At 40.7% G+C, this 27,249-nt stretch overlaps 1 protein-coding gene across 7 annotated transcripts in view; it reads left to right on the plus strand.

Moving 5' to 3' along the window:
- The window catches only part of NCOA2 (nuclear receptor coactivator 2), a 285,919-nt gene that overhangs the window by 241,855 nt on the left and 16,815 nt on the right, over positions 1 to 27,249 (plus strand). For 5 of the 7 annotated variants that reach the window (XM_088022803.1, XM_028113019.2, XM_028113024.2 and 2 more), the window contains 6 exons: positions 5,931 to 6,141; positions 8,268 to 8,474; positions 11,364 to 11,579; positions 14,669 to 14,798; positions 23,360 to 23,525; positions 26,557 to 26,835. In XM_088022803.1, the coding sequence (XP_087878929.1) occupies positions 5,931 to 6,141; positions 8,268 to 8,474; positions 11,364 to 11,579; positions 14,669 to 14,798; positions 23,360 to 23,525; positions 26,557 to 26,835 (1,209 nt within the window). The remainder of the gene's footprint in view (positions 1 to 5,930; positions 6,142 to 8,267; positions 8,475 to 11,363; positions 11,580 to 14,668; positions 14,799 to 23,359; positions 23,526 to 26,556; positions 26,836 to 27,249) is intronic. The other 2 variants (XM_088022804.1, XM_088022805.1) reach the window with 2 other exon arrangements.

Raw genomic sequence — 27,249 nt, forward strand, 5'->3', positions numbered from 1 at the left:
GCTTGGATTAAGTGTAGGGTGAAACTATCGATAACTGTCAGTGTTTTCATCTTTTGAGGTTTACTAGATTAGAATATAGAGTGAGTGGCAGGCACAGATACTGTCACTCACGTCTCCCTAACACATGCCGGAGGGCAAGATGGTGACTCATGAGGGCCACCTTAGCTCAATGGCTAAGTGGCTGGCCCCTCCCTCCATACACAGAATTTATTTCTATCCCAGGCCTGAGGCCCTAGGGACTTAGAGGGTCAGGGAAGGGGGACACTGTTTGGCATGTCTATATTTAGTGTGTGATGATGCTAACTTCAGACAAGAAACTGACAAAAAAAAAAAAATTTTTTTTTTAAGTCCTTGAGTCACTTGCCATTTCTAATTGTTGTTTAGGAGACACGTTTTTCTAATCAAAATCATCTTACCTAGGGAACATCAGCACAAATCTGTTATTTGGGGACCAAAAAGCAGGGTGTACACACACGCACACCATTTTTTTTCTTAATGAAACCCAGCCCCTGGTCTCACCCTCCATTCACTCCCATTTGAAAAATAAAACTCCGCCAAAAAATACTGCTTCAGAGCAAACTTAACATTGAAAACATTGCAACTTGAAAAGAAAAGTTACCACAGGAAGTATGCATTAACTAAATTTAGATCAAAGTTAAAATGACTGACTTTAAGGAAAAAACAATGATTCTTTTGCCTCCTGCTTGCCTTCAGTATTCCCAAAACAGATTAATTGTATCTCCTTTTAACTGCTGTACCAGTTTGTTAAAGTTTTTTTCTTTCATTTCAGGGGAATGCAAATTTTTTATTTAATAAGATAAACTGTTAGGGAGCCTGAATTATGCAGTCAACGGGCTTGTTATTTTGACTCCGAAAAGAGCCATTAACCAAGTGTGTGTTTAACCTACCTATAACTTATTAAGGACAGGAAGTACTTCGATGGTGCTATTATACCTAAAATAGCGTTCTTCACTGGGTAGACTATTTAAACAACATTTGTTTCTACAGCATCTCGGCACCAACAGGAAGCAGTGACTGAAAAATTTCCAATATGTTTACCGACTTTCCAGTTACACACTTATTTACCCAGTAGAGCATGTTGATAGTCTTATGTTCTTTCTAACGCTACTGGGCCAGTTATGAGGGCTTAGAGCTAGTCTAAAAGGAACATCTTGCTTTAGCTCCACCAGAAAGGCAAACTGTATCTTAAACTGGCAATGTCCTGAAAATTTCCCACCAAATGCGGTAGAATTGTATTACCATCTTTTAACAATTTTACCTTTTTTTTTAAGCAATTTTATGTTAGGCAAATGTGGTAAAATTACACTTTTTATTTAAATTTTTGAAAAAATGTTTTGTAACTTATTAAAACACTTATGTTATTAAAATGCATGTGCTCTTTATATTTCCTTCAGAGAACAAGTTGATTTGACACATGAAAAATTCATAAAACCAGAAAAATGAAAAATTAAAGAAATCAAGTCCAATTTTCATTTTGTAGAACTTTTATAAAAATCTTTCTGACTCATTTTCTGCCTGAAATAGTTTAAACTAACTATTCAAATTGATGTGGCTAATTTGAGCATTCAAATAGATGCCTAAGCAAAACTTTGAAGAATCTTGGCAAAGCATTTTAAAGGAAGGCATTAATCTTTTTGTCTTGTGAAGAAATGCCTAACAAAGTAGACATGGACTGGGGTGCCTGGGTGGCTCAGTCGTTACGTGTCTGCCTTCTGCTCAGGCCCTGATCCCAGGGTCCTGGGATCAAGCCCCGAGCCCCGCATCAGGCTCCCTGCTCCCCTGGAAGCCTGCTTCTCCCTCTCCCACTCCCCTGGCTTGTGTTCCTGCTCTCGCTGTCTCTCTCTCTGTCAAATAAATAAATAAAATCTTTAAAAAAAAAAGTAGACATGGACTAGAAGAACTTTTGGTGAGAATTAAAGCTTAAAAAAATTTAGGGGGGATATTTGATCAGAAACTTAATGTGATCAAATCTGTCCCTTCCAAAACTTACATAACTACAGAAGAAAATGCCATAATTGTCAGATTTTATTGCCAAACAGCCGTAGGGGTTATAGTAGACATTCTGAATTTTATGTCCTTGATGAAGATCATTTAAAGTATACAATTAGGTGAATGTTAAATGTGTACTCCAAAAATTAACAAGAAATAAGCACAAGCAAAACAATATTATCTCCAGTGGGGAAAATTACATAATGTATTCTTCTGATGGCAAGCTGAATGAATTCGAATAATGTCCATAGTTATGGGGATCCAAAGAACCAATTTCTTTTGACTATGAAACCAAGAAGTTCCTACATGGCTTTCTTAAGACAAAAAAGTGTTCAGTTTTTTTTTTTAATTTATTTAAAGATTTTATTTATTTGAGAGAGAGAAAGCGGGGGTGGGGTGGGGGGGGAGGGTCAGAGGGAGGAACAGACTCCCTACTGAGCAGGGAGCCCGATGCAGGATCATGCAGGATCAATCCCAGGACCCTGGGATCATGACCTGAGCCGAAGGCAGACGCTTAACAACAGCCATCCAGGCACCCCAAAAAAGTGTTTACTTGTCGGAACTAGACTGATCCACAGTTGAATTTGGTCGGCTCTTAAAATGGCAGAGATTAAAAACTTGAAAATCAGTTTTTAATACATGCTTTTTAAAAATAAAAATCAACCAAGGAAAATACTGCATTTTAAATTTTCTAATTATTTGAAATTGAAAAACCAATAAATTGATTTAAACCATCCAAATAATACACACACACACACACACACACACACACACACACACACACACACACACACACACACACACACACACACACACACACACACACACACACACACTAGATTTTATTTATTTGAGAGAGAGAGCACAAGCATGGAGCAGGGAGCCCGATGCGGGGCTCAATCCCAGGACCCCTGGGATCATGACCTGAGCCGAATGCAGACGCTTAATCGACTGAGCCACCCAGGCGACCCAGCCATCCAAATCTATTGTAACATGTTATACGTATAACGTTAGACTTATTTTCAACTCATTATATTAGACACGAGTAGATTACATAGGAAGAATCATGAATCTTGTTGCAACTCTTTGAAACTATGATGATAGTTATTTTTCTGTTTGACGGATGTGGTTTAGAGTATAATTTTATTTGGGTGAAAAGAATAAAGGTAAAAAGGAAAGATAGTCTAGACATAGGCTGTTGTTAATCTACACTGTAAAAGCTTTCTTCTACACATATCTGGGATTGGGGGCCAAGTATAAGAGCATCCACTGAGGATAATAGTATACTTTATTTTTATTACTGTTTATATGAACCTATTTATTTTTGGCTGTTTCTCATCCAAGGCAATCTGCAGAGCTTTCTCAAGTATCTTATTACTTTACTTATTCTCCCCCCTCCTTCCTCCTCCTTCACCCCTTACTCTCCCCACAACCACCCCCCCCACACACACACAATGAGCTTCAAGGGCCACTTTTTAAAATACTCTAGGGGCGCCTGGTGGCTCAGTCGTTGGTTGTCTGCCTTCGACTCAGGTCATGATCCCGGGGTCCTGGGATCGAGTTCGACATCAGGCTCCCTGCTCCACGGGAAGCCCTGCTTCTCCCTCTCCCACTCCCCCCTGTTTGCGTTCCCTCTCTCACTGTGTCTCTCTGTCAAATAAATAAATAAAAGCTTTTAAATAAATAAAATACTCTACACAAGGCAGCAGCATAGTAGGGAAACTTGGTTTCGTAGGACAGCAATAAACTTCCGTTTATTAAAACCTCTTATCGCTATAGTTATTTTAATGACACAATTACAAGGATATTTATCACACATTTTTATGAAATATTTTTCTGAGAAAATAATGGAAATTATAGGAATTTCTGTGAGAAATTTAGTTGATCCTGGGAAATTTTCTTAAATCACAGGTTAATATGGTTAAAGGAATTCATCCAATTGACTGAGTGTCCATGACTGTGTTCCAGGAACTGTCCTTGGAGGACAATAGATGTTCATACTGATGTTTATCCTTTTGTATTCAGCAAAACATGATAAAGATGGATTTACAATGGGGTCACTTTACATGTACGTTTAACTTACACAAAATCATCTGTACACATTCAGAAGAAAGGAAGGGGCAGCTACGAAGTGATTAAGTAGTGTGAGCAGTTCTGCCCACCATTTTACCCCATAAGTATGTACCCTTGCAGAACCATCATGAGATGGATGACAAGAGGTTACTGGGTTTGGGTTCTATGGCTCTAGCAGTGTGAACATGTAGCTACAGGGTTTTTAAGTGCAGCACAGCCCCTACGCACATTACATACTACGTCATTTTAGGACTCAGCTAAAACAACAGCAGTGTGCTTCCGCTCCGGAGGAGAACCTGTGTCGCCCTTGGAGGGGACATAGGTGCACAGTGAGGTGTCTCCCCAAGGGTCATTTTGTCTCCGTCTATACTTCAGGATGCTGACTTTGGAACCCAACCCTTACCGAAGATGTATCTTTCCCATATTTGATGCCTCCATCTTCTGTTAGAAATGCGTGGCTAAATTAAACTAGAAAATGGTCTTGTAATTGCCCCAGCAACACACTGGGAATTTCCTAGAAAGTTGATCTCCAGGTTACTACTAAGCTACTTGACTCTGAAGAAGGAATCAAATAAAATGTCACTTCAGTTTCTCTTTCCCAACTTGAGAAATATGTTCCAGTAAGACTTCCCATACCGATACTACATATGCCATAAATTGCAAAAACCTTAGTAAATCCAACCTCTGCCTGGGGAATAGGGATTGTATATAGAATAAAACTGTGAGCCATTTTGCTCCAAGTATTACCTCCTATCGGATGTAAACAATTTCATTTGAATGCCCTGTGTCGATAAAATGTCTAGTCATGGTCAAGGATTCAGATTCCATCCAGTGACTTTGAGGGAACTACCTAACTTCTGTGTTTCCACCTACACATCCAAGAGATCATTCTTACCACTTTCTTCATTAGAAACTACTTCTAACATTTAACTTCTCCATTTTCTTGTGTGGTTAGCACTGCCTGATAGGTTCTACTTAAAAGAATATAAAATATGTTGAGCTTTTTGGAAGAAAAGTAGTAGGTGTGAGATAGTGGTGATATTTACCTTACTATTTTGATGTTGGTAATTGAAATGAAATGACTTCAGTAGAAGGAAAAGCCCTAAGAAACACTGTTCTGCCTTCTGTGAAGTCAGGTTAATAGATGCTGTGTATGGGGACACCATGTTTTTATCCTGCTTCCCTACATTTTGTCACCTAAGCTGGTGACTGACTGAGAAAGCCAGTGTCATTTGAAACTGAAAGCGCAAGCACGAAAAAAAATACCAGTCAAATCGAAAAGGCAGTGCTTAACTATTCATGGTGACTTTGAGCTTACTTTGCGCTTATTTTGCGTTTTACCCCTGCTCTTAAAAAAAGAACTCCTAGAAGGAAATGACCACCTACAAAACACTGATGTAGTGTAAATTTCGATCATATTTTTTTTTGAACCAGTTTTTTGTTGTTATTTCTTAGAGTTAACCACAAACCTAGACCTGGACCATAAGTCCTAGTACACTCAGAGTTAATTAGAAATATACATACTCATGACTGATTGAATTATTAGCATACATTAAAGGGGAATTTATACATTGCCAATGAATCAGCTCTGGAAGAGAGCTTTCTAATTCAGTCACCACTCTTTTTCTGGATGAGGAAATAGAGGACGAAGAAATTAAGTTATTTGGCGTTTGTCAGTTTAAATTTTTAAAAGATCAATTCCCTTGTTAGGCCAGAGGTCTGCTTGTGTGTCTGCATCCTTTGGCTGTGGTGGTGCCTCATGCCAGTTGGGTCTGTAATTGCAGAGGGGGCTGTGGTGCCCACCCTCAGGGTGGGACTGGATAAACTCTTCTGTTTGTTAACTGCAGCCTGGCAGTGAGCTGGACAACTTGGAGGAGATTTTGGATGATTTGCAGAATAGTCAATTACCACAGCTTTTCCCAGACACGAGGCCAGGCGCCCCTGCTGGATCAGTTGACAAGCAAGCCATCATCAATGACCTCATGCAACTCACAGCTGAAAACAGTCCTGTTACACCTGTTGGAGCCCAGAAAACAGCATTGCGAATTTCACAGAGCAGTGAGTATGAGATATTGATGGTTATGCCAAGAAATTCCCATATAATCACCATTAGAAACAGTGATTATTAAAATCTGATACAAACAGCTTAGTCACTTGAAGGTTTTTGTGATCAAATAGCGCCATCTACTGCCCGGGTTCTTCAAAACACCATTCAAAATGGACTCTCTTGAACATGGCCTTCCAGCATTCTCTTGTGGTTAATTTAATCAATTTGCAGTGAGACTGACCTACATAGATAAAGTTCTTTGGGTGGTTGTCATGTTTCCCTTTATTTTTGCTACTGCCTTCAGAAATGGGGTTTAAAATAGACTTTATGTGTTTGAGTATATAAGTGGATACTTTAAATATATAAAAAATTATAAAGTTAGGCTGACTTTTTAGGAATAAAATGCTATTAAAAATTCTTAATATTTAATCATAATATGTGAACGGGCTCTACACATTAAAAAAGTCTTATCCTGTCTCTTAGGAATAATCTTTTAAATATCAGTTTGAATGGAACTTTATCATACATGTTTTCTAAGTGCACTTTAACTAATTTGATATAGAGCTGGAAGACCTTAGACTATTTTAGAAAATACATTTTTTCTATCATGTATTCTTTTTATTTTAGATTTTGTAAGTTTAAGACGAATTCTTTCTTCACCAGGATCACTTAGTTTACAAACTCAGTTACCTGAAGTAGTCCAACAGTTTTGAATGGAAGAAAATCTCTCTCCTGTGCAGAGAGACGTCATTTATGGAATGATAAATGACGTCCTTAGTTAACTTGGTGAACAGAATGATTTTTCCCTCGTCAAGTACAGTCTCATTCTGTGCTTAGCATTTGTTCTGAAACTGTAAATGGCAACCATCAACCAAATCACAAAATATCTTTAATTACTAGATCTTTTCTCAAGTGATTCTTGATTATTCTGAAACGGATAAAACAAAATAGTTTGTGTTTGTTATCATCTCTCAAACCTTCGTGTTTCCTGAGGAATGGAAGGTACTTCTGGACCGTGGGGGATCACAAAGTCAAAGAGTCGGGGAGTGAGTAAGAAGCACACTAGAGAAGTTTATGCTCATTAACCGGAGGCATTAATGAAGGATGGCATGAGGACTCATGCTTTCTCCTCTATTTGTACCTGCTGATGGTGGTCAGATTGTTGAGTGCTAGCCGGAGAGCTAAACCTGAGGGCATCATGATTAAACATACACCATTTCCATTCCGAGCCCTAATTCTTCTAAATATTTTATTTCTGTTATTAATTGTTAAGAACTTATTTATTCTGAATGTTCTGTTTCATACTATGCTTTACGTAAGTCAGTGAAAATAAAATACTTGATATTATTTCATAAAGTAGCTCTATAAACTGTCCTTTATAATATCTGTATACTTTTAAAATTTAAAAATGTTCTTATCAAATTATTGGTACCTATGTGATAGGTACAGTGCAGTGCGCACACCACCATGGATTCTTGTCCGTCCACCATAAGAATCATTTCAAATCTGAATGTGTCCGGAATTTAAAGAAGCTGTATTTAGAAGATTAAACAGGGCCCTAAATCTTTAATACTGACTTTAGGGGGCAGAGTTCACACTTAAAAGATTTTAACTTCCAAGGCAAATAGGTACTTTTAACCAAATTCTACTTCTAGAAAAGTCCAGTTAAGAAATGCTATGTCCAAACCACACGTGTCTAGGTTTGGGGCTCTATACAGGAGAGGTTTGTAGCTTCATAGCTGTGACAAAGCAGGACTCCTAAATTCCGATAATGGCACATATGGAGAAGACCATACGAGTGTTTTACCCAGCAAATAGGATTAAATGTTAGAAATTAGTGTTGGGGAGGAAAATATATGGTAAAAGACATGGGGGTTTTTTCCTCTCTTTTTGCAAGATTGTTAAGAGTTAAAAGACCTGTTGATTAAATTTTTGTGCTGCATATGGTTGGTTTTTTTTTGGTTTTTTTTTGGTTTGTTTTTTTGTCTGTGAGTTTGTCTTTTACGTAGGCAATTGGTCCCTGATGTGCATATCTTTGATATTTTACAGACAGCATTTTCCCTGATCACTGCTTCTGTTGCTGTTCTTTTTCCATTATCCTATATTAACCTTCAATTTTCATTTGTTTTCTCCTTAGCTTTTAATAACCCACGACCAGGGCAACTGGGCAGGTTATTGCCAAACCAGAATTTACCACTTGACATCACATTGCAAAGCCCAACTGGTGCTGGACCTTTCCCACCAATCAGAAACAGTAGTCCCTACTCAGTGATACCTCAGCCAGGAATGATGGGTAATCAAGGGATGATAGGAAACCAAGGAAATTTAGGGAACAGTAGCACAGGTAAGGGCTCAAATGCACTGTTACTTTATTGGTGGGTTATTTAACTTAATGATGTATTCATCCACATCAAAGTAGTAGAATTTTTCAAATGAATTTTTTTTTATGTTAGAAACTAATACTAGAAGGTAAGAAAATTCTACAAACTTTGACTGGGAGAGTGGCATGTGAAGCATTGGGAAACATTCCAGTAAGCTGACTGTTTTATTCTGTGATCATTACTTTTACGAGGTTTCTAATCATTAATCCTATAGCATAGGCTTATGTCTTCTATTCCAGTTTACTGTTCTAGACATTGTAGGGTTACGTGTAAAATGATTTGGTGGCTGCTGGCATCTCCTGTAATCTGCTGATAATCCCAAAACTTCCTATTAATTGATGATTTGTTTTTGGAGAATTTCAGAATGAAAGTTTAAAATTCAGCCAACTTTTCATACTTATAAATGATATAGTTCTTCAGAAAAATATTAATTAAAAATAAAGAACTTTACATGGTAATATGCTTGACCTAAGAGTACTGGGTCCAGGGCTCCCTTTTTGAAGATATATGACTTTGCCTATGATCTGGTTTCGACCTTGACTTGCTATGACTTCAGGTATCTACCAAGTTGCCCCTGCACATTTGCTAGATGGTACTCAGTGTCATCACAACTACCACATTCTCACACTTCCAGCTAATTAAGGCTAGAAATCATCTGAGCAGCAGTGATTGCTATTACCACCACGTCCTGTACCCTATAATATCTATTTATCACAGACCTAGTAGCAGGATGCTGAGTTTCCTAATGAACGCTCACAATTTACAGCCTTCTTCCTTTGACAAAATGAAGTACTCAGGAAAAAGGCATTGAAAGAAATAGATATTATGAAAAGAATTTATATTTGTTCTTGTTTTTTTCTTTTAGCTTAGTCTTTAATCTCTGTATACGCATTGCCATTTTAGACAGCTGGCTGAAAATGAGAATTCAGTTTAAGGGGAAAAGTTGGATTTATTTATTTTCAGGTATTGATGAGCAAGCAATTTGTGGGGAAACGTGTACCATGCTGTATTAAAATCGTTGATTCCTTCAACAAATATTTATTGGGCGCCTACCATATGTGCCAGACACTCACTACTTCACTGCTTTATGTATTCACAGAAATAAGGGCCATATTAATTTTATAATTTAAGATAAATTAATGATTTATGTAAACAAAAGACTGCTTTCTGCAACATTCTGTAACAGAAAAGGAGCCCCAGTGACTTACTAAAAGTGCCTCCTTATTAGGGGAACACAAGAAGTTCTGAGTTCTTGGAGAGGTCTTGGAGGGAGGAATTTAGGGGTATACCTGTTTTCAAATCTGGGCAGCCTGGAGATCACTGGTGTCCAGACTCTGAAGATCATAACAGTGCCTGTGCTTTGTTTCAAAAAAGAAAAAGAAAAAGCCTGAAAGAGATTGAGACCCCAGTTACTATAATTGCAGGAATGTTGTTGAATTGCGGGTCGTTTTTCCTTCTGCTTTCTGGACTTGCCGTAATCTTGTTATATTATTTAGAGACCAGGTTTTTGGAAAAATAAAATGCCTATTCTCCCATAATACATTTGTGTAATTCAAATTTAATCTTCAAATGGTTTTTAAAATATATATTACTATAATATTGTTCTGTGACTTCTTCAAATTAATTATCCTTTATTCCTTATCATCCTGACATAGCACATTCTCATTTCACAAGTGAAAAGCCACCCACAATACATGTTCCCTCCGCTTCTTAAATATACCTATTTTTAGTTATTGTAATTAAAGTAAATGAAAGCAAGCCATCTATTTGAAAACAACTTTTATTTTTTTTTAAGATTTTATTTATTAGAGAAAGCATGAGCGGTGGTGGGGAGAGGCAGAAGGAGAAGCAGACTCCCCAGTGAGCAAGGAGCCCAACATGGGACTTGATCCCAGGACCCCAAGATCATGACCTGAGCCAAAGGGAGATGCTCAACCGACTGAGCCACCCAGGCGCCCCATAATGAAAGCAAAACTTTTATATATCCATCATTAAACATTTTGAAATGTGGGGTTCTCACTGGGATTTTTTTTCCCCTTTAGACCATCAAGTCTTAGCCAATATTTGGCCATTGTCAGCGTCCCCAGGGGCCAGGCCAGAGAGAGTAAACACTTGATACTGCTTGGAGTATTGTGCTCTTATTGTTAAGTGTTAAATAACTGATAATATCTCAAGTATAAAAAGATTTTACCAATCTGCCCTAACCCATTCTAGATCTATGTGATCAGGAATGTGGTGGTCCAGGTATATTGAAGTACCCTATAAGGAGGAGTTCCCTTGCCTTGGATATAAAAAACTGTGGTAGAAAGATCCTGTAATTTCTTCATGTTTTAGAGGCTACCATGGTCAATTTTGAAGCTTAACAATTATAGTAGTCTGAAAGGGAGCTGAGGATTTAAAAATGTGACATCGGCTTCATGGGATATTCTGTGATTCGGATTTATAACCAGAGTATTGATTATCAGTTTAAACCTTGTTTCTCTTAGCCTCACCTCCCTTTTGGAAAGTAAAGCACTGACGTGTAGATCAGCTAATGTGATTCACTTCCTGAGGAAGGAAGTTGGGGTTATCCACACACCACAGCACCTGTTTCTAAGTACATATGGGAACAATTTTAACAGCTTTTCCGAACTATGAAGAGTGGCAAGTCTGTGCTTTGAGCAACTGTAGAAATTGCCAACTCTTGTTTCTTAGCCAAGGGTCTGCGTCTGTCCCAACGAGGGCGTTACCTATTGGGCCAACTGTGTATTACAGAATGATTGTCTTCCACAGAGTGAGATCATCTGGTGTTCATACGTGCTGACTATGTTTTCAGTTACCCCATGTCTCTGTTTCCTCTGGCTTGCCTGCAGGAATGATGGGTGGTAATGCTTCCCGGCCCACTATGCCATCTGGGGAATGGGCACCACAGAGTTCTGCCGTGAGAGTCACCTGTGCTGCTCCCACCAGTGCCATGAACCGGCCAATCCAAGGAGGTATGATTCGGAACCCAACAGCCAGCATCCCCATGAGACCCAACAGCCAGCCTGGCCAAAGACAGATGCTTCAGTCTCAGGTCATGAATCTAGGTAAGGTAGTTCTAGTGCTCTTTTTTTTTTCTTAAGATTTTATTTATTTATTTATCTGACAGAGAGAGCGCATGCGAGCACAAGCGGGGGGCAGGGGCAGAGGAAGAAAGAGAAGCAGACTCCCCGCTGAGCAGGCCGCCCAACGTGGGACTCAATCCCAGGACGCCAGGATCATGACCTGAGCCAAAGGCAGACGCTTAACCAGCTGAACCACCCAGGCACCCCTCTAGCACTCTTTACTTTTAATCTCCTTGCTTTCTTAGAAGACAGTAACAGCTCCAAAAGTTCTTTGAGGATATGCTCCTCATTTGCAGTTTAGGTGATTCCCCTCATGGCAAGCTATCATAAGGGAGATTTTGCTAGAACTCTATAGAATCATAGAATCTGAAAAGCTTTCTAGTTACATTAAAGAACCAACTACATTTATGGTGTTTTATTTTTATTAAATTACCTAATTTCAACCTTTGAGGGGAGTGAATTGGAGTGTCACACTGTAAATGTTATACATATATTTTTTAAAAACATTTCAGTGTTACAGCAGTGGTTCCTAACTCTGGGCGATCATCAGAATCATCTCAGGACAAGATGCAAATTCTTGGGCCACCATCCTAGACTATTAAACCAGACTTTCCAGGGTCCTCACTGAAGGTACAAGGTCTTCTTAGAACATCTCACAAAATGTGAGGATCGCTAAAATTCTATTTGGATACAGTTCACATGTTATTAAGATTAATGGTCTGATACATTATACGACACCATTTGTATGAAGTGCCCAGAACAGACAAATCTGTAGAGAAAGAAAGTAGTAGGTAAGTGGTTGCCTAGGGCTTGGGGTATGGGGGACATGGGGAGTGACTCCTAGTGGTCATGGGGTTTCTTTTGGGGGGAATAAAAACGTTCTAAACCCGATTATCGTAATGGTTGCACAGCTCTGCAAATATACCGAAACCCACTAAGTCATATACTTTAAATGGGTGAATTGTGTGGCATGTCAGTTATATTTCGGTGAAACTGTCATTTAAAAAAAAAAAAGGTTAATGGTCTGTACAACTCATATATGAGATTGTTTTCTTAATCATTGACATATTAACCTTCTTCTAAATCTTGCATGTTAGCATAATTCAGGTAAGTTAATGTTTATGTACTTTTTCATATACTTAGATATTGCACGATGAGTAAGAGCTAAATCATTAACGGAAAGGTACCAGGATTGTTTTGACAAGACAATGCAGAATTCTCATCCTACCTCTGGCTTCCGCTTTCCTACCTAGTTATGTAATTGCTCAGCACATTTTTGGCTTATTTCTGAGAGTGACATTCAGATAGCCTTTCTGCGGAGAATGTACTTCGAATTGATGAGTGGTTTCCAAACATAAGTTCATACAATTTGAGGCTTCTGTGGAACAGTGCTAAAAATGACCAGATTTTCATGCAAAATTAAACTGAGAAATTTTTTAATGTATTGATTCATTCATTAAAATATCATAATTAAGGGGCACCTACCTGGCTCAGTTGGTAAAGCATGTCACTCTTGAGCCCCATGTTGATTATAGAGGTTACTTGAAATACTAAATAAATAAATAAATAAATAAATAAATAAATACCATAATTAATAAATCCCTTATATCCAGAAATTCAATTTATTTTCCATATTTCTTTACTGAAGAGCACCTCACCTGGCCTTTGAGCTGTGTATTCTGTAGCTGAATTTCTCTTGATTTTTAATAAATTCAAAAAAACCCTGAACTCAACAGAAAATTACCTATTTTAACGGAAGACAGGTCTATAGATGGTGATAACAATAAAATCATTGAAAAGCTCGTGTCATCCATTAGCTTTAAACCTCTAAAAAGAACTTCTAAGAAAGAGCACATCTGAGTTGTCTGGGCCTTCTTTCTGTTCCACCCTCTCTCTTCTGGGAGAGCTAACTGAATTACAGTTAATAAAAGTTTAGGAACAACTGATCTAGCGCTTCTCAGAAGTATGGTCCAGGACCCTGATGCCCTTTCAGGGGGTCTGTAAGGCTAAACTATTTCCATAATAATCCTGAGATACTCCTGGCCTTCTTCACTCTCACCTCTCACAAGCATACAGTCGAATTCTGGAAGTTACATGCTGTGTGATATCACCATAGGTGGAATGTGGGAGCACGTAGGAGTCTCTGGCTCTCCTCTATCAATCCAAACATTAAAGTACGGATTTTCAAAAATCTAAAACAATGCCAGTAAAAGGATTTTTTTCATTTCTTATTTAAAAAACTTGTTTAGAGGCGTCTGGGTGGCTCAGTCGGTTAAGCGTCTGCCTTCGGCTCAGGTCGTGATCCCAGGGTCCTCGGATTGAGCCCTGCATTGGGCTCCCTGCTCAGCAGGGAGTCTGCTTCTCTCTTCCTCTGCCGCTCCCCCCCTGCTTTGCTCTCTCATTCTGTCTGTCAAATAAGTAAATAAAATCTTTAAAAGAAAAAAAAAAAGAGCTTGTTTATGTTAACACAGAGTGGATTTATTGTAATTATTTTAAATGAATGAATAATTGTTTTTTTCTACTTTCCAATGTGAATTTCCCATACAGTAAATATCAATAAGATATACCCACATAACAAAACTAAAAGGTCAGGGTGCTGGGGTGCCTGGATGGCTCATCAGTTAAGCCTCTGACTCTTGATTCTGGCTTAGGTCATGATCTCAGGGTCATGAGATCGAGCCCCCCACTCCACCCACCCCACCCCCAGTGGGCTCTGTACTCAGTGGGGAGTCTGCTTGAGATTCTCTCCCTCTCCCTCTGCCCCTCCACCCCGCCCCCTTGCTCTCTTCCTCTCTCTCTCTCTCTCTCAAAGAGAGACTATAAAAAGTCTTCATTTCCAAAAGTTTAGAGCTACCACTGTATATATTGCCTAAAGTGGGTGATAAGCCTTGATATTTATTGCCTTTGTTTCCATTTCAGAACAAAAAGTCAGTCTTACTATTTTTACCTAATTATTATGCGTCTGTCTTTTCCATTTTATATAAACCAGGTATTTCACTTTATATCACATAGAGGAAATAGGCACTTCCTTGATGACGAGTTGTAAAGGTTTTTGTCTTCTCTCTTTTTAGGGCCATCTGAATTAGAAATGAACATGGGGGGACCTCAGTATAGCCAACAGCAAGCTCCTCCAAATCAGACTGCCCCGTGGCCTGAAAGCATCCTGCCTATAGACCAGGCATCTTTTGCCAGCCAAAACAGGTGAGTCCTGAGTACCCAGGAAATCCCAGAGAAGAGTGGTTCATGATGAGTTCTGTAAGTTATTTTAGACCTCTGCCAGAAGTTAATCTTTTCCTCCTAAATAGTTGGTCCTGGCCAGTTTTCATGTATTCAGACTATATCATCAGTTATTGGACAGGGGGTATAGGGGAGGGAGAAATCCAAAAATCAGGTTAGACCTAGGGCATGTCTTTAAAACGTTATAATTTAGTTGGAAAATAAGATGTACATTAGTAACTAATATAAGGTAGTATACTACTATAAATGCTGTAAGAGAAATAAATTGGGAGAGAGCGTCCCACTGGAGTGATTGGAGAAGGTTCAGTCTTGAAGGAAAGGTGTGATTCAGGAGGCAGCGATGGCAGGAAGCCAGTCCAGCAGGTAAAAACAGCATAGTCAGAGCCTGGATGTTACGGAAACAACCCGTGTTTACGGTAACAGAGAATTGTCTGGTTTTCTGTTGACATATATTTTACCACTTAAAACAGTATAGTAAAGGCAATATGAGAAGATTTGGCAGGAAGAGATTAGTAATAGATTTATAGGAGGTCTTAAATACCAAACTGAAGAATTCAGACTTTTTTCTTTAAGCCATTGAAAATTTTTTTCTTATTTTTTTATTATGTTAATCAACATACATTACATCATTAGTTTTTGATGTAGTGTTCCATGATTCATTGTTTGTGCATAACACCCAGTGCTCCACGCAGAACGTGCCCTCTTTAATACCCATCACCAGGCTAACCCATCCCCCCACGCCCCTCCCCTCTAGAACCCTCAGTTTGTTTTTCAGAGTCCATCGTCTCTCATGGTTCGTCTCCCTCTCCGACTTACTCCCCTTCATTCTTCCCCTCCAGCTATCTTCTTCTTCTTTTTTTTTTCTTAACATATATTGCATTATTTTTCAGAAGTACAGATCTGTGATTGCCATTGAAAATTTTTTTGAGAAAGGAAGTGGTATGTGATCATGTTTGATTGAGATTTTTTGGTTCTGATTAGCAGTCTAATAATTTTTCTTTGTGGGTCTTTTCTCTCTAGCTGCTTTTGAAATACTCTTTGTATTTTCTGTATTGTACCTTTACTACAACGTGTCTGGGTACAGATTTATTTATACTGCTCGGTATTTGGTATATGCTGTACTTTTTTTAATCTGTAGATGTGAGTTTTTTCATCAGTTCTGGAAAATTTATAGCCATTATCTCTTTATATACTGCCCCCCTCCATTTTCTCTATTCTTTCCTTCTGGGATTGTGGTTAGACATGTTACACCTTCTGTGCCTACACTGGATTTTTAAAAATTCTACCCTCCAGGGGCACTTGGGTGGCTCAGTCGGATAAGCGTCCAACTCTTAATTTCAGCTCAGGTCATGATCTCAGGGTTGTGCGATCGAGCACCGTGTTGGGCTCTGCACTGGGCGTAGAGCCTGCTTAAGATTCTCTCTCTCCCTCTGCCCCTCCCCGCTGAAATACATTCTACTTTCTTAATCCGTGTATTTTCTATCTCCTCATCTCTCAGTACTACATCAGGATAATTTATTATCCAGTTCCTTAATTATCTCTTCAGCTATGTTTAGTCCAATCATGTTTTTCATTTCTAAAAACGTTATTTGCCTGGTCTGCTTTTCACAGTCTCATTGTTTGCTTATTCTTGTGGTTCCATCTTTATATCTTTAAGCATTACACTCATCATCTTTTCTGAATTTCTTTATCTGATAATTCCAGTATCTAAATTTCTCAGGAGGTCTAAATCCAATATTGGCTCTCACTCATGAAGGCGTATTTCCCTGAGTATTTTGGTAATCTTGCATTGGAAATTCATAAGTGCATCTTGTCCATTGAAACATCTAGGGTTGCCATTGTGGATACTTTTCTTAACAGCAAATTTGCAGTACTCTCTGCCAGAGGAGGGGGTCTACTCCAGGTTCCCTTAGTTCAGTCCAGCAGCCTCAAGTTAAGTCCTTTTATTTCTCTTTGGCCCAAAGCCCCAGCTCTTCTTATTGCTTTACGGGTAAAAACACACCTATCACCAGTGGCTCAGGATGCTCAAATTTTAGCTCATACATGGTCTTTGTTTTGTCCTGTGCTTGCCTCTTTGAAGTTCCATTATTCCCTGCAAAGCCAACATCACAGTTATGTTCTATGCGTAATCTCATTGTTTTTAGTAGCACACTGAAAGCAGGTGTTGCTCAGGTGACCTTGAGCCCTAGGTGATGGTACCACGTGACTGGTTGGGTGGGCAAAGAGACCCTATGCAGAGAGAGAGAAGCCTAAGCCAGAAGGCACTGTAGGAACTTAAAGGATGCCCGTGGTGTTTTCCAGGAAGCAAACTTGTTAGAAAACTTAAACTATAGCAGTTTGGCCTTGAGGTTCATAGATAAAGAGTTGGAGTTGAAGGCTCAATGATTGGAGATTATTCTAGTTTAAAATAATGTAATATTCTTATCAAATTCACAGATGATGAAAGTCAACAGGGTTTCTGAAATTTCATAAAAGTAGAGTACATTTTCAGAGTTTCTTATTTGTTTTTTTAAAAATACAGGTTTCAGGGCACCTGGGTGGCTCAGTCGGTTAAGCGTCTGCCTTCAGCTCAGGTCATGATGCCCAGGTCCTGGGATCGAGCCCTGAATAGAATTGGGCTCTCTGCTCAGCGGGGAGTCTGCTTCTACCTCCCCCTCTGCCCCTCCCCCCTCTCATGCTCTCTCACGCGTGCTTGTGCGCTCTCTTTCTCTCTCTCTCTCTCTCAAATAAATAAATCTTTTTTAAAAATACAGGTTTCAGGGTACCTGGGTGGCTCAGTCAGTTGAGCGTCTGACTCTTGGTTTCAGCTCAGGTCATGATCTCAGGGTCCTGAGATAGAGCCCCGCATTGGGCTCCATGCACAGCGGTGAGTCTGCTTGGATTCTCTCTCTCCCTCTTCCTCCTGCCCTCCCCCCACTCACGTGTTTTTTTTTTTCTCTCTCTCGCAAATAAATAAATCTTTTAAAAAAAATACAGGTTTCAGAGTGAGTCCTACTCCAAGACCTAACACTTTGTCATAGTTGGCATTGCACAGCTTGGAGTTGTGGTATGGTACCCGTCTTCCTTTCTGTATCTTAAGGGAGAGTAAGGGATTCAAAAGATTCAGTGAAGTTTAAAAACAAAAATATCAAAAGATGAATGTGAGCCCAGCAATAAGATATATGAGGGGAAAGTAGGGGGCTAGTTATTTCACTGGAAGAAAATTAGGGAGAGTGCTTTAATAACGGTCTCGAGACAAGGAAGGAGGGCTGGTTGCTTACCAGCTATCTTGCTTTCACTTAGGGGGAGAAACTAGTGTTTTCAAACCCTGCAGTGCCTCTGAATCACCCCTGGGGTCTCATTAAAAGGTGGGTCTGGGTGGGACCCAGGGCTTTGCATTTCTAATGAGCCCCAGCATCTCTGGCCCCCCCACCACGCACTGAGCAGAACTGAGGCGGGAGAAGGACCGAGCGAGCAAGAACGGCACGCGATCTGGACACTCCCGCTGGATGGGCCACAGGGGCGGCCTGCAGCCTCGGTCAGTGCACCTGCTTGGGTGTAGAGCGTCGCCCAAGCAACCACCGCCGTCGTACTTCTTCGGTTCTTCCAGTTCATTGAGTCTAATTTCATGGTGTCAGTGAGTGTTACGCTTTTTCTAAATGTGTTTATTTGATATGCTAAAAAGCCACCCGTTTCCATGGAAACTGGCACGTAATAAAAATGTGGTACAGTCATTAAATCCAGTGCCTGATCATTGTTTTGGATGAAATGTCAAAGATCGGTTCCTAGAGAATACTAGGCCCAAAGTTAGGATTCTCACTGTTGCCCAAACAGCTGAGGCCTCTTAAAGCAAAACTGGAAGAATGGCAGTTTCTGCAGAGCCGGGTCTCGGCGGCGGCGCGCAGGGTTTGCGGGTGAGTCTCTGGGCCTGGGCACTGCCCCTGTTCTATCCTTGTGCTCGTTCAGTTTCTTCGCATGACCGCCCTGTGGACAAAACCTAACATTTTCATCCCTGTGAAAGTTATTTCCGTTTTTCCAGCCACTCACCGCCCCCCCATCTCTTATTCTAAATAATTCAGTTTGGAAGAAAGTTGTGACCAACTTGATGGTGATCTTATTGTCATAAGCATTCAGAAGTGATGGACAACAAAGGTTCTAACCACATCTCTTTTGAAAAGAAAAGCAGTGCTTTATCATCTTTTTTTTTTTTTTTAAATGCCCTTCCTCAGTATCATCATTAACATTTTGTAGTTTTACTGCCTCCCTGTTTAGGGGTAGGTTTGTAATGTGTTCTGATCCCAGCATTAGTTTATGTACACATTTCAAAAAGACTGTAGGTTAGCCCTTCAATCGCAAACATATTCTCATACTCATGTATTTATAGCTGAATTTCCATTTTCTGTAGTTTCATTGTGTTTTATTTTCCTTGATGTAGTATGTAAAAGAGATATTTAAAATACAGCCCCAAATTTATGGATGATTTCTTGACGATTTCTGTTGGATTTATAAAAGTGACTTTGTCTTGAAATACAGTAGCTGCCTTCCATGAAAAACTTGCTTTCACATTAAGGTCAAAATTCCTGAGTTAATTTGGTTTTCTTTGGTTTGAAATGCATCTAAGTAAAGTTGCTTTTGTTTATTTCTTATCATGTGGTAGCTGTTAACTTTACTGTGGAATTTTGAAGATACGAAAAGTAGTGGTAATGGTATGGTTTCTCAGACATGAGCTCAGAATTGACCTTATTCCCCTTCTTATCGCCATCCTTCCTCTTTTGCTAGTTCATAAATAAAAGTGCAGATTTCAAGAAACAAGGTTTCTGTTGATGACAGATTATCCTTTGCTAGTTTATTAATCATTTTGCGCCAGCCTGTGCCCTGTGTGTGTTCTTTCCTTTATTCCTCTGAATTTCATCCTTGTCTTAATATTGTAATGTCTGTCAGATGCTGTCTAGATTGTAACTGTATTTGTAATTGCCCAAAATGCAGGGTAATAAGTAGGCATTTATAAAGTTGGGATTGAAAGTCTGGATTGGTGTTTTTTCCATAAGCCAGTCATACTATGATGTCTCTCAGGGAAGTGATAGACTTGTGGTACGCCCAAGTTTATCATATCAAGCCACAACGCAGTGTATTTTTCTGAGTATAAAGTATGATACCCTGGCTAGATCAGGAGCCTTTTATTTTCATCAACTGGAAATTTACTGAACCTATGCAGTTTCGAGTACTGGGCCCAACAAGGAGATTTAAGATCTCCTCACTGGGTACAGTCCAAAGTTGGTGTTTTTTAACATAAATACCAATATCAATTTTAAGTGGAAAAGAGACGGGGAAGCATGGAGTGACAAGTCTTGGCCTTATAGTGGTGTACAGGCATCTTCTGGAGAAAGATCAGTTGCCCAGAGTGGCTGGGGCTCACAGGGAAGTTGTGGACATTAAGTCTGGAAAGGTTCGGCTTTACCAAAGTATATGTGTCCTTAAATTCCACCACCACCACCTGTCCAGAGATGTAGACGTTTCCGGGAGAGCTGAAATAAGAATTTTGAGTCAGCTCAGTAAAGTTTGTTTTGGGAAAATGAACCTGACAACATTGTATAAGGAGAATTGGAGAGAGGCTATAAACAGGAAAGCATCTTGAGAGTCCCAGCATGAGTTGACAAGGGCCTTGACCAAAGTAAAAAGGCCTGGAGGTACTGTTTGACTTTTCAGTCTGTATCATGCATTGCTTTGATTTTTTTTTTTAATTAAGAAAAGAAAAGCATGGAGCAAAAATGGGTGATTTTACTATGCTGGAAATTGTTTTAAATGCAAATAAGCATTTGCATTAGTTTTTATTCCCTTTACGCATTTGGATGTATCTTTCCTAGGGTGGCTTTGTCCTGCAAAGGGCGACTGTACCTCCCTTCCCTTCTGACACTGGGTTTCAGTCTGATGCAAAACTGGGGAGTCTGTGTTCATGCAGAACCCTCAGGCTTCCCAGAGTTAAGAGAGTAGATCTCAGGGGCACCTATGTGGCTCAGTTGATTAAGCGTCTGCCTTCGGCTCACAGCTTAAGTCAGGCTCAGGTCATGATCCCAGAGTCAGCGGGGAGCCTGCTTCTCCCTTTCGTGCCCCCCCCCCAACTTATGCACGCGTGCACTCTCTCTCTCTCTCTCTTTCTCGCTCTCTCTGTGTCAAATAAATCTTTTAAAAAAGAGAGAGAGAGGGTGCCTGGGTGGCTCAATCGTTAAGCATCTGCCTTTAGTTCAGGTCATGATCCCAGGGTCCTGGGGGATCGAGCCCCACATCAGGCTCCCTGCTCAGCGGGAAACCTGCTTCTCCCTCTCCCCCTCCCCCTGCTTGTGTTCCCTCTCTTGCTGTCTCTCTGTCTCTGTTGAAAAATAAATAAAATTTAAAAAAAAAAGAGAGAGAGAGTAGATTTCACCCTAGCCTGTCATCATTGAAGGGGTGTGCTTGTGTGGGAAGAAACAGAAGTTGAAAAATTAGGGAATAAAGCTAGACAAAGAAAATCCTTTAATGCCTCCTGTAACTAGAATCTTTGGGGAGTGAGGTCCCAGGTATAAGCCCTTTGGTAAATAGACAACATTCACTCTTGGCTGACTTGAACTCTTTTTTCATGAAACTTAACCACATCCAAATGTTGGTCACTCCTCTGGGGAATTTCCTCCTCCTTTTGCTTCTGTGACATGCGGTTCTGTGGTTTTTCTCCTCCTTGTTGCTGCTTTTCTACATCTCCTTCCTCCCACTTCCTAAGTGTAGCATCAGCAGAGTGATCTGATCACCCTTGTGTTTCAAAACTTAATTCTGGGAGAGTGCGGATTCTGGAGAAGCAGGAAAGGCAGGAGGAACCGTTTCCAGGAACGATGTGTTACTGAGAAGCAAGGCAATGATAGAAGAGGCAGGTGTAGAAAAGGCCCCAACACAGCGGAGCACGAGTCTCCAAGAGTGATGGTTGCCTTTAGCAACATGGGAACCTTTGAATGGACTGGGTTGGCTGCGTCGCACACGGCTCGGCGTGTGGTGGTGGCCGCACAGCCAGGTTGCAGTGGCTCAGAGGCAGTGGGAATGCGGGCTTGGGGCCAGGGACAGCAGGTATCACCGAGGGTGCCCTTAGTTGAGCGATTTTCTTTACAAGTTACTGGGGATAAATGGAGGGCATAAGTTGTTTTTTAATGCACTGTATTATAAATGACTTTTTTTTAAGATTTTATTTATTTATTTGACAGAGAGAGAGGGAACAAAAGCAGGGGGAGTGGGAGAAGGAGAAGCATGGAGCCCAATGCAGGCTCCATCCCAGGACCCTGGGATCATGACCTGAGCCGAAGGCAGACGCTTAACGACTGAGCCACCCAGGTGCCCTTGAAATTAATTGTTGACTTTAGTAGTCAGCATTTCAGGACTCTGGGCCAGAGTGGTATATTAAGCTGTCTTTAGAAAACATGGCATATAAAATTGAGTTAGGTAGAGAACTTCATCCTTTGATGGATCTATTCTCACTTGCTTAAGAATGAAGCTACTTACTCGTAAACTTGTCTTTTCTCCAGAACATCATATGGTAACTCTAAGAGTACAAATTAGACTCTTATGGCAAAATACAAGTGTCATTTTCCCTTCTGATATTAAACTAATTCGGAAGCTCTTTTTAAACACCCCTCCAACTTGTCAGTTGATTTAAATTATAGGAGTTTTATATACCATAGAGTTTGGAATTTAGTGTTATGCTTATATCACCTATGACCTTATATAATAACAAATATAATTTGTACATTCATGATCTACTTTTCTTGACTGTCTAACTCAGAAAAGCTGAGAGCCACACTTCCTGAGGGCTTTAAGAAATGTTTACAATGCCTGCTTATGCATGAATAAGAAATTTCGTATTCGTCTGGCCAAAGTTAGTCTATCAGCAGCTGAATTCAAAAAAATTAATGTAGCTTTTATGCTTTACAGGTCTCTAGTCTTACCCAGGTGGGTCATCACAGCCTCATATGAAATATGGCTGCTCGAATTTATCTTTCTTACTAAAGTTCAGAAAAATCCTTTGATTACTTCAGGGCAAAGTGTATATATAGATGCCTGAGAAATCTGTAGCTTTGTAGAAATACGGTCATCAGGCGGGCCCTGAAACCACACGGGCCCCTGCTGGCATCGGCTTTGCGGTGTTGGTTCATGTGATCTCTGACACGTGGCTTTACCTCCCTAAGCCTCAGCTTTGCCAGCTTTACTTGTATGTCTCTTATTTTTAGAAGCATTTTTCTTATTACAAGATGATTATACATTTATTTAGCTTTGCCAGCTTTAAAATGGGGGCAGTAACAACAAAAACTATATATCCGATGCCTCAATTTGGGTCTGGCTTGTGTTAGGCCCTGAATAAAGTGTGTCTGTTATTGGGAGTTGTCATTTTGTTCTATCTGGCTGGTACGGTATTTTATTACAAAGACCCTGGAAATCAATTGGTTGACTTTCATCAACTTTTAAGAGAAAAAAAAATGTTCTCTAATCTACTAGCTTTTCCATGGCCCAAGATGAAGTTTGTCTCTTTACAGGCAGCCATTTGGCAGCTCTCCAGATGACTTGCTGTGTCCACATCCTGCAGCAGAATCTCCAAGTGATGAAGGAGCTCTCCTGGACCAGCTCTATCTGGCCTTGCGGAATTTTGATGGCCTCGAGGAGATTGACAGAGCTCTCGGAATACCCGAACTGGTCAGCCAGGTATGCACCGAGGGAGGCTGGTGGGGGCCCAGCACTCTCATGGGCACGAAATTGTCCATTATCGTTTGCTTAAAGATGATTTGCAGTCTGCTTTTTAGAATACTTCTTTATCTCATAACAAGCTAGCTCTGTTTTCTTTCTTGCCTTCCTTGTTACCCCCACATAAACTTTTGCCCGGGAATGGAAAACACTAAAAATGTGCTTTACATATAATTCAGGTTATTGAGCTGAAAAGCAGAAAGTCTGGGCCAGCTCACCTAATGACAGGGAGGGACCCATGAGGAGCAGAGAACAGGGAAGTCAAGAACGGAGCAATGGCCTAGAGCACTTTCGTCTAAAAAACCAGTCAGCATCCATGATCATCCTATTAAATCTTTTTTTTAAAAGATTTTATTTATTTATTTATTTGACAGAGACACAGCAAGAGAAGGAACACAAGCAGGGGGAGTGGGAGAGGGAGAAGCAGGCTTCCCGCTGAGCAGGGAGCCTGCTGTGCGGCTCGATCCCAGGACCCTGGAATCATGACCTGAGCCAAAGGCAGACGCTTAACGACTGAGCCACCCAGGTGCCCCGATCATCCTATTAAATCTTTACATTAGTGGGCTGGTGATAGGAAGTATTGTACTAAAAGAATACTTTGCACATAAGTTAGCAGAAGTCATTTTAGAAGTAGCTGCAGTTCATTAGTCATTTTTACCTTTGTGTGGGTTGATATTTAAGCATAAATGGGAATATAAGGAAGTTAACCAGTCTTAATGTGCTTATTTAGCTTTCCTCCTCCTGATAATTAGTTGGTTAAAGTAATTCTCTGCTTTAAAGAGTACTTTACAGCAATAATAGAATAAACAACCTAGCATAGTCTCATGCAATAACGTAGAATTTTCTGTATTTGGCTACCCAGCTAAATTTGCGGGAAGCAGACATCCTGGTTTACTTTGTAAAGAGTAACAACAGCCACACATTTAGAAAAAAAACAATCACAGTCTTGGTACCGTCTTCCTCTTTTCTCAGCAACAAAAATCCTCTTTATTTCTTACTGTTGGAAAGGACCTTCCCGTGTGCAGGCTAGTTCTCGGACGTGTGGTGTGTCGGGAGGGTCTGTCAGAGGCCATGCAGAGTCATCGGGGGCTTCTCTGAAGCACAGGGACAGTACTGTCATCCTGCCCGAAGTATAGCAGACGTCGGGGGTAGGGGGTGAATGAAGACTCGTCAATTCATATCGAGAGCAGCAGAATGGAAAGAAATAGAAATGACTTGAGAAGGTTACATGATATAACCTGAAGTAAATCGAGAAAGGAGTATGGAATTTAAGTGTTTCCTGTGGGTTGGCTCTGCTTCAGCGGTAGTTAGAAGTCAGCCTCTTCAGTATTGTTATCCTCGAGTTTTGTCCAAGTGACATTTAAAAATGTGGCTATTGGGACTGCTGAGCGACTTATAGCACTTGTTTTTATCAAAGCTAGTGTCATCTCCTCATTAATATTTTTAGTCTCCTTTCTTTATTTGTCTTCTATTTTGTCTCATCACATCCATCATCATTATAGTATCATCATATTAAACTGAATTATAGAAACATTATTCAGTGGAGTCAGGGGAAATGGAGAGTACAAATGGATTTATTTGTACGCATCAGAGTTGTGTGTTTTATTTAAAAATGGAAATTACTGGGGTGCGTGGGTGGCTTAGTCGGTTAAGCATCTGCCTTCATTCAGCTCAGGTCGGGATCCCGAGGTCCTGGGATCGAGTCCCACCTCCGGCTCCCTGTTCAGCAGGGAGTCTGCTTCTCCCTTTCCTGCTTCCCCTCTTGTGTTTTCTCTCTCTCTCTCTGTCAAATAAATAGTAAATTTTTAAAAATCTTTAAAAGTGGAAATTATTTAATTAAATTTCTTCTCTGTTAAAGATGGGCAAATATTTCAAGTTCGGAGATAGTTTTGTAGGTGTAGCTAGGGCAGTAATTCAATAATGAATGGTTTCCCCTGGGTGGGTTCCATCCACATCTTTAACACTGTGCTGGAGAGGGCAGCGGGCCCAGTTCTCACAGGTGGGCCTCAGGGCCTCGCTGACAGTGAGCCCAGGATCCTGGGCGATGCCTGGCCCCTGCTCTAATCTGGATAGACTGGTCTGAGTGAGGCCTAGGACATGACTAAGGAAAAGAGCTTTTGCGATTGGGTCCTTCCCTCCTTATATCCAGAGGTTTGGAACAATCATCCTAGAAATAGAAGGAGGAGAATTAGCCAGGTACACCTTTATCCTAGACACAGACATTCAGAGGCCACCTGGGTCTGAGGTGCTCCCCCTTGCATTAGTTCTGGATTTTCTACACCTGCCTCATTCTGACCCAGATAGATAAGGAAGCCTTAAGAAGTCAAGAACGACAAACACATTAAATACGTCTAGTAGGTAATAAGATGGTGGCAAACTGTAGGAAATTCTGTCAGCCACAGAAAACAGTGACATAAAGGCAGTGTATCCCACTGGTGAAGAGCTCGGGTGCTGAATCACAAACTGGATTGGAACCCACTACTTAACTAGCCAGATGGACCTGCTGCAACTTGCTTCACATCTCCAGGTCTGTTTTCGTTAGCTGCAGAATGGGAATAAAGGTTGGTAGGTACCCCAACACTGCTGATCGCAGCTAGGCACCAAGGTGGTTGTCTAAGTAAAATGATTTTACAGGTATGAAAAATCAGCGAGAAAAGGTAACATTTCTAGGGGACATCCGCAATTTAAAGTCCAAGTCAGTCTCTGCTTGGCAGAGTGAGGAGGAGGAGTCCCGTAGTCATGGCCTCGTTCTACCCTCCTTGGAAGAAGTGTTGCTGGGAGTCAGGCCCGACCCCGCTTCTCTCCTCACAGACGTGGGTGTGTTGAACAAAGATATTCTCTAGGAAGAAAAGTGGTGTCAAGCTAAGTTCCTTTGAGTAGTAAATGTAAAAGGCGTCAAATACATGACAGTGAGAGAAAATCACCTTATATTTACTCTATTGTTTTTAGTGGTTTTATTTGTTTGTTTGTCATCTGGGGGCTTTCTCTTCAGAGCCAAGCAGTAGATCCGGAACAGTTCTCAAGTCAGGACTCCAACATCATGCTGGAGCAGAAGGCTGCTGTTTTCCCACAGCAGTATGCGTCCCAGGCACAGATGGCCCAGGGTAGCTATCCTCCCATGCAAGACCCCAGCTTTCATACCATGGGCCAGCGGCCTAGCTACGCCACACTCCGCATGCAGCCCCGGCCAGGCCTCAGGCCCACGGGCCTGGTGCAGAACCAGCCGAATCAGCTGAGGCTCCAGCTGCAGCATCGCCTCCAGGCACAGCAGGTATGCTCTTCGCGGGGGCCTGGGAAGGTGGTGGGCGGGGGGCACGTTGACATGCTGGCATAACCATCTTGCGTCCTTGGGGAGGGCTTGATGCTCATCCCATCCCTTCCAGGATGATCCTACGTCTCCTGCTCTTTTCTGCCTTACTGATTTCCCTTTTGCCTCTTCTACTAACTCCACTCCAGCACAGGGTAGCTGTCCTTCTGTTTTCCAGCCCTAGTATTTATTAACAGTGTAGCCTTGAGTTCTCCGAGCCTCCATTTTCCTGTCTGTAAAATGGAGCTGTTGTGTGGTGTAGCGCAAAATGTATGTGAGTACAAGGACCTCATGGTTTCTCACCCAATGTGAGCACTCAGGACAACAATAATCCTTAGGCCTGTCCTATGACAGAAATAGTCACTCTTAGCTGAATGG

Source organism: Eumetopias jubatus, unplaced genomic scaffold (assembly GCF_037043125.1).
Source record: "Eumetopias jubatus isolate StellerSeaLion01/CBP00866 unplaced genomic scaffold, mEumJub1_p1.0 scaffold_4, whole genome shotgun sequence".
Classification (NCBI taxonomy): domain Eukaryota; kingdom Metazoa; phylum Chordata; class Mammalia; order Carnivora; family Otariidae; genus Eumetopias; species Eumetopias jubatus.